General features: G+C 30.5%; 1 protein-coding gene across 1 annotated transcript; it reads left to right on the forward strand.

The window, feature by feature from the left end:
• The first annotated feature begins 415 nt into the window (after positions 1-415).
• LOC108467271 (cytosolic endo-beta-N-acetylglucosaminidase 1) lies at positions 416-6,231 on the forward strand. Its single transcript, XM_017767869.2, has 10 exons — positions 416-935; positions 2,177-2,314; positions 2,980-3,089; positions 3,420-3,639; positions 4,254-4,366; positions 4,554-4,635; positions 4,766-4,846; positions 4,943-4,998; positions 5,087-5,222; positions 5,322-6,231. The coding sequence occupies exons 1-10, from the start codon at positions 549-551 to the stop codon at positions 6,066-6,068; spliced, it is 2,070 nt and encodes a 689-aa protein (XP_017623358.1). The 5' UTR covers positions 416-548; the 3' UTR covers positions 6,069-6,231.
• The last annotated feature ends 2,161 nt before the right edge of the window (positions 6,232-8,392 follow it).

Consider the following 8,392-nt stretch of genomic DNA (forward strand, 5'->3'; position numbering starts at 1 on the left):
TTTGCATTATTTTCCAAATCATTATCAACAATAATATTTTTTTTTTCATTTTTCTCTTTCTCGTTTGAAAGTCCCTTTCCCCACTCACGTTAAGACAAACAATCCGAGGAAAACAAAGACAACCAAAGCGTTATAAATAAGTTAAATAGAGGTAAAATTTTTATAGAGACACTTGTACTAAAAGTTAAATTACATTTTACTCCTTTTATTACAAAATAAGTAAATTAGTCCTTGTACATTAAATCAAAGAAAAAATTAGTCATTGTGCATTAAATCAAAGACAAAGACCAATTTATTTTTTAATGTAACATATAATGATCAGTTTACTCATTTTTTAAGTAGAAGGAGCAAAATGTAATTTTGCCCTTAATATAAGAAGCTACATAGTACTTTCACCCAAACTTCACGTCATGTCTCAGTAAGTCAACTGCTTGTCTTCTTATATTGTAACCCACAAAAAGAAAATTCCAACATACTTTCCTCCACCATTCTCCTCCACTCTTAAACTCATCGAAAAGAAAACCCTCATCGGAGAACCCAAAAAAAACATGTCCGGCCAATCCAACGATCAAAAATCCGACCCGACACCCCCACCTTTCGATCCATCAAAGCCGTCCGTTCCCATCTCTTATCCAATCAAGACCCTTGAAGACCTTGAAAATGGTTCTTACTACAAGTCTTTTCATTACCCTTTTAATAAAACCAGTGTTCCTTTACGACCAAACACAGGTTTGGCTCAAAGGCCAAGGGTTTTGGTTTGCCATGATATGCAAGGTGGTTACGTGGACGACAAGTGGATCCAAGGTGGCGAAAATTCCGGTGCTTATGCCATATGGCACTGGTATTTGATCGATGTGTTTGTTTATTTTTCTCATTATTTGGTTACTTTGCCTCCACCTTGTTGGACCAATACTGCTCATACACATGGAGTTAAGGTTAGTTAATGTAATAAATATTTTTTTTAAATAATTTTAAAGCATAAAAAGTAGGATGATGTTCATTTGATTGAAAAGTATGATGATTTTTAGTTTTAGGATAAATTAAATTTAAAGTGGTTAAATTATTAGTAAGCTTATGTTTTGGTCACTCAATTTCAAAAAGTTGTAAAATAGTTACTAAATTATTTGAAAATTTTTATTTAAATCACTATTTTGTTAAATCTATTGATTTATGACCTTCTTCGTTCTCATCTCCGGCACCAATCGAAAGGGTAAACATCCCCTCCACTTCTACACTTTAATTTTTTTTGTGAAATAACTTTGAATGTCAATAATCTGCAAACCAAATTCCAAAAAACTTTTTTTTTCCAATCTCTGACATCGACAATCAGATCAGCCTGGATTTGAGATATGTTATACTACTTGTGAATGGGTATTGTTCTACTGTACGAATCATCGAATTGTCACTCAAAACTCGTGATGGAACTTTAAAAAAAAAAACTTAACAATCCAGTGACTATTTTGTAACTTTTTGAAGTTAAATAACTAAAATTAAAACTTACAAATAGTTTAGTGACCTCAGACATAATTTACTCTTATTTTTATAAAATTGCTTTTTTTTTATGTTTAATTGTGCTTTAAATGATCAAATATCTTTATATGCATCATTGGGTTTTAAATTGAGTACTACAAAAAAAAATCAAATTACATAATGTGTAAATGTTGATGATTAAATCTTTAAGAATCAAGACTAAATTGATATAATGTATAAATGTTAAAGGGTTAAAATTGTTATTATGCCAATTTTAAAAGTTAACACCTTTCCATGAGCCATCTAATAGCTAGTAACTAGAAAAAGGTAAAATTAAATAGTTGAGTTACTATTGTATTACTAATGAAAAATCTATTTTAACAAAAATAATTAATTGTATTGTTTGGACTGGCTAATGAAATTATAAAGGCATAATTAAGTAGAGGGGCTAACTGGCTAATGAAATTATAAAGGCATAATTAAGTAGAGGGGCTAACTCAATTTTTCTAAAGTAGAGAGATGAAATTCATAGTTAGACCCATTATAAAGGTAAAAGTACCAAATTATGCAAATTTAAATATAGAAAAGGGACCAAAATCAGAATTTGATTGTAGTTGGAAAACCTTGTTCATTGTCTTTGGATCATGGTGTGTGTTAAGACACTAACAGAAACATGTCCATATATTGTCTTTCTTTGGAAACTAAGGTATTAGGGACATTCATTGTTGAAGGAGAAGAAGGGACAGCTACTTGCAATAAGATGCTTTCAACAAAGGAATCTGCTCACAAATATGCTGAACTCTTAGTAAAGCTTGCTGTAGCTTTGGGCTTTGATGGATGGCTGGTACACAACATGCTACTCATTCAATCCCAATCTCAAAGGTAAAAAAGACCTCTCCAACTTCTCTCAATTTTGAAGTTGAGCAAATTGGCCCCTCTAAAAAAAATCGAGACTATTTAATCCCTGTCAATTTTGAAATTGAGCAATTAAGGACAAGTAATCATAAGGTTAATGTCTTCCGCCAATTGTACATATATTTTTGGTTGGTAATAACAAATTTGTCCCTTAATATTTATATATTTTGGTTTTTTTTTCAGAGAGAGTTTATATTTTGGTAATTTAGTCTTGATTCTAAAAAAAATTCAACTTAGTCTCAACATTTACAAATTTACAAAAAAAATTACCGGCAAAACTTGTTAAATCGTGACCATGTTGATAATATGTGTAAATTATAAGAGCTAAATATGTTATTTATCAATCAAATTGATGTACAATTGACGAAAAATATTAACTTCGTGATTAATTGTCCTTAATTGCTTATTTTTTAAATTGACAGGGATTAAATTGTTCTAAATTTTTTAGAAGAACTAATTTGCTTAATATTGAAATTGAGAGGGAGTGAAGAAGTTTTTTTTACCAATGTCAACCATGTTCACTTTTTTCCCGACAAGATAAGATAAATTTCAGAAAATGTTTTATAATGTTGATTTCAATGCTTTACTTTGCAGCTCAACATGGAGGTTGACCTTGACATTAGCCAAATCCCCAATCTCAAAGAATTTGTTAGCTATGTAACGCAGACAATGCACTCCTCGGCTCCTGGTTCTTTAGTTATCTGGTTAGTAAATCAGGTTTAAGCCGTGACGGATCTAGAAATATGATTTAGGAAAGTAAGGGTAAAGTTAGATTTTTTTTTTTACGAGGAGACTGGAATTAAATTATATATTTTAATGATAGTAAAAATATAATTTCACCATTTTAATAGCTTATAACTTTATAACTTTTAGATGACTAAATTAAATTTTATCATTTTTAAGGCTATAGTGTAATTTTACTATTACTAATTTAAAATTTTATAAATTATAAAGGACTTAAATGAATAATTTTCCATTTTAGGGTAGGGATGTAGGGGGTTGTTTTTATTTGATTAATGGTGTTGGTTTTTCAGGTATGATAGTGTTACAATTGATGGAACACTTAGTTGGCAAAATCAGTTGAATGAAAAGAATAAACCTTTTTTCGATATTAGCGATGGGATCTTCGTTAACTATTCATGGGAAGAGGACTTTCCGAAGCTATCTGCAACGGTTGCCGGCGATAGAAAGCTCGATGTTTACATGGGGATTGATGTATTCGGAAGAGGAACATACGGTGGCGGGCAATGGACGGTATGTTTCATGCTAATGATAATCTTTTATGGGTAAACTACACTAGTAGTCACTTAACTATTAGTAAATTTCTTTTTGGTTCATTCAACGATTTAATTTTAATTTTTTTGTCATTGCTAGAGGTGCTATTTTTAAAAATTGGAATAATAACAACTTTAACTCTCAACATTTATAAATTATGTCAAATTAGTCTTGATTTTGAAAATTTTAAGGTGTTTCTTTTTCTTTTCTTTTTTTGTATATTTACAATCAAATTTAACTGATAATTTGTTTTTTAACCTTTTATATGAAAGAGTCACAAAGAAAAGCAAAATTGTCAAAAGACTAAATTACATAATGTATAAATGTTAAGGTTTAGATTTTTTAGAATCAAGACTAAAATGATACAATGTATACATGTTTGTGGATTAAAGTTACTATTATACTAATTTAAAAGCTACCATTGTTTGTCCATTGGTGACTAAAAAAGACAAAATTGAATAAGTGAGTGACCATTTTATAACTTTTCTTAATTGGGTAATAAAAAATTACTAATAGTTAAGCGATTACTAGTGTAGTTTACCGATCTTGTATTGTCTCATACCAAACTTTATATGATAATTGTCCTTTGACAGACGAATGTTGCACTTGATGTGATAAAGAAGGATAATGTCTCGGCTACAATATTCGCTCCGGGATGGGTTTATGAAACGAAACAACCACCCGATTTTCAGACCGCTCAAAACCGGTAACGGACTTAATTCGTTTATCAAATGTCCTGATGTATCCAGTTAGATGTGGTTGCAATAGCATCGTCCAGTACTTGCTTTATTTTCTTTTACGATTTGGACCATCATCAGGTCCTCAGCTTAAAAAACAAAGAAGCATGATACATTTTCAAGTTATCTTCGTTACGAACAATTTGGTTTTCGCAGTTGGTGGAGTCTGGTCGAGAAATCATGGGGGATCGTCCAAAATTATCCTAAAACACTACCGTTCTATTCCAATTTCGACCAGGTAACAACCATCTCAAATTCTTTGTCGTTATTTTGTTACGTCCCGTGCATGTAACAAAATAATCAACTCATCGACTATCTAGCATGACGGGCGTCTACGCATCCGATGACCGCGCTTTTAAAATGTTCAGGGCCGTGGTAATCATATTTCCGTTGACGGAGCACAAATATTAAGCACTCAATGGAATAACATTTCTTCACAAACATTTCAGGTTTATCGCTTTGCTTGTCAGTTTGGATCTGAGTTGCTTTTTTATAGAAAAAAAAAAGTGTACTTACTTGCATGTTACGTTACCTTTTTGTTTCAGCCTTTCCTGGAGTATGTTGATGATTCCACCTCAAAAACAATTGAAGTTCATGTTGAGTAAGTTCGCATGATTTATTGTATACCAAACGATTCGGTTGTGTTTATGTAATGTTCAAAGGTTTAAGAATTGGTTGATGAATGGTAGTTTTAAGGAAGCATCGTTTAACGGAGGTGGAAACATAACATTTAAAGGAACTCTCGAAGCCGGCGCCTCATTCTCGACTAGACTCTTCTCAGGACAACTTCTTTTGGGTCCATTACCGGTTTACTTCACATATTCTGTAAGCTATTTCGACTTACTACTTTACATCATAACCAAATATTTTTGAAATCAAACATTGTGACTGCTAACGAATAGTGTTTGATAACCCCCGCTTTAGGTAAGCTCCGAAGGTAATTCTCAATTGGGCCTTTCTCTTGAATTCTCTTCCGAAACGGAAGGAAAAAAGAAGTTATTTCTTGCATCCCAAGGAACAAACCAATTCTCGAGTGAAGTCCTCGTGCCACGACGACTTACAACGCCGGATAATGCTCCAGGATGGGTCATGCAAGAGGTCAGCATTGCAATGAACGGATACACATTAACAGAAATCCACGCCGTATGCTACAAACAACAACCCGAAATCACAAACACAACTGAATACTTTGCTGTGCTCGGAGACATTAAGATTTCAAATTCGAGAAACAATACCGAATTCCCTCCATCTATTTCTTGGATCGTCGACGGCCAAGACATAGAATGGGGAACATCTCAAGGTTCCAAAACAGTTAGTCTTAAGATCAGCTGGAAACCGGAAGATGAAAAGGGTCCTCTTTTCCCAAAGTACAATATCTACGTTGAGAAATTATCGAAACAATCGATCCGAACATTGAAAGGAACGCTAGAAAGCGTTAGAGAGTACATCGGAGTAGCACACATAGAAGCCTTCTATGTATCTCAACTTGTCATCCCTTCGGATACTTCGAGTCTTAAGTTTATTATTCAAGTATGCAATGTTGATGGTGCCAGCCAAAATCTTGACGACGCTCCATTTTTTCAACTCGATGTTCAAAGCTCGACGAACATATTATCACTTCTGTTCGGTTGCCTTCCTCCCTTGGTGAAGAAATTCATAGCTTATCTATGAATGTAAGCCAATCTATTATTATAATAAATTCGGGATGAACATCAAAACTATACATGAACTTTGATTCAATGTGTAATGTCATATATGAAATTTCATTTTGTACGATTTTGTATATGAATTTTTATTTGATTCAATTTTCATAAATCACAACAACATTATAGAATTATCACCATTTTAGGTTAATATGTTGCATACACAAAACCAAAGTTTTATGTATCAAATTACACATTGGACCAAAATTCATGTATAAATTTGATATTGATCTCAATAAATTCATTAACTTCATCAAACCGTGTTAAAATTAGTCAAGTTCTGATTTTGGCCCTCTATTATGATCAAAATTAAAATTTAGTCCTCATAATTTATTTTTAATTTGATTCATCTACTTTTATAATATCATTGATTAATCAAAATAGTTAATGATTAAATTGTTGATGTAGTTCTTTTAAGAACATTTTCTCTCATCATGACATTGGATTGAGTATTTAAAAAATCTACATCAAGAATTTAATCGAATAATTAATAGTGTTAACTATTTAAAGTATGAAATTATTAAAATAGATAATTAAATTATGTTAAATTGAAATATGGGATTAAATCAAGGTAGTCGATATCGTATTGGTTGATGTACCGTTTTGTCCCGATACTTATGCATACTATTACCGGTATGTTTGATGTACCGTTTTAATTTTATCAATGTTTTTAAATATTTTCATATATAAAAGAGTTTAATTTTAGTTTCTTAATAAATTATATATACATTTAAATAATTTTCACATATTTATTTATAGCCTAATTTTAGTTTTTCAATTAAATTATATACTATTTTGATCAAAAATAAATCATCTATTATATATACATATAAATATATCTCAATTACATCTATATAAATTAATTTATATGTAAGTATAAATTATAAAATTAATAATTAGGTTCAATAATTTAATTTAATTTAATTACTATTAATTTTAAATGTAATTATTAAAAAATAAAATGGTTAGTACAAAATATATCGGAATGGTCAAAACACACCAAAATTTTGACCAAAACGGAACATTGACTATTTGGTACCGGTTTAGGACCGGAATGGTATGGTCCCTACTACCATAGATTAAATGTTGATTAAGCCTTAACTCAGTAGGCATCGCTGCTATGCAATAACCAAGAGGACGTGAGTTTGAGCGCAACTATATTCTTCTTTTCCTCCAATTTAAGGGTAGAAGAAGACTTTGTATAAGAGAAATATAAGGATTAGATCACAAATTTGAGTGTAATGAAGGGATCAAAACTAAATTTGACCTTAAAATTTGTATACATTTTGCAAAATTCGAAGAAACGAGTTTGAGAAATGTGAATACGTGTGAAATATTGCACAAAAATCAATGAAGAACGTTGGGTGCAATGATGGATAATGAATGATTGACTTAAGAATGTCAAATAATAGAATATTAATAGTCACTTTACTTATTATTGATAAATTATATTATTAAAAGATTAAATCAAATCAAATTTTAATTAATTAAAAAATCTCATATATATATATATAGTCAATTAAGCCTTAACTTGATTGGTATGAATATTGTTGTTAATGCAGAAGGACATGGATTCGAGTGCGCTAAAGCGCATTATCTTCCTATTTATGTGTTGGGGAGGGACTATGAATAATTCTATAAAAAAAAAATATGATAAGAACTTATAGTGAGATTATTTAAAAAAAAATTCATGAGCTAGATGACTTGTCCAACCTACTTTGGCCATGCTTGGTGTTATATTTTTCAATCTCGAGTCGGCTCAGTTTATAAATAATAAAAAGAATATAAAAATAATTTATATATTTATATATTTTCTAATTAAATTTAAAATGAATCACTTTTACCTTGAATTTCTATATTGTGGGCTAAATCCTACTTGATGTGAACTCTATTGCAGCGAAAGCTCTCTTTTAGATTCTCACCTAAACGAACTAATCTCCTTTTTCACCCACCGACATACATCATCAAAATATTCACCATCATTTCACTTTGATAATATAATCATTACAACTCTCCATGACTAAAAAACATGCATTTTTTGTTATTATATGTATAATCTCAAATTTATCGGATACTATTTTTTTAAGATGAATATATGAATCAATCGAGATGATATTAAACTTTGACTGGTTTCGTTGTTAATGATCACACTAAAAAATATCGAGATATCCTCTTCTTTTGTCTTAAAAAATTTGCTCATAAAATCATATATTAGTTGAGTAAAATAAAAAAAATTTTATGGAACCAAAATTAAATTATAAATTTTTGAAAGATCAATTTTAATTTTTAAAT

Source organism: Gossypium arboreum, chromosome 10 (genome assembly GCF_025698485.1).
Source record: "Gossypium arboreum isolate Shixiya-1 chromosome 10, ASM2569848v2, whole genome shotgun sequence".
Taxonomy (NCBI): Eukaryota; Viridiplantae; Streptophyta; class Magnoliopsida; order Malvales; family Malvaceae; genus Gossypium; species Gossypium arboreum.

Coding starts and splice junctions, on each gene's coding strand:
- LOC108467271 (XM_017767869.2), top strand. CDS start 549: ATGTCCGGCCAATCCAACGATCAAAAATCCGACCCGACACCCCCACCT. Junction 936..2,176: donor CTCATACACATGGAGTTAAG/GTTAGTTAATGT, acceptor TTGGAAACTAAG/GTATTAGGGACATTCATTGT. Junction 4,999..5,086: donor ACAATTGAAGTTCATGTTGA/GTAAGTTCGCAT, acceptor GATGAATGGTAG/TTTTAAGGAAGCATCGTTTA.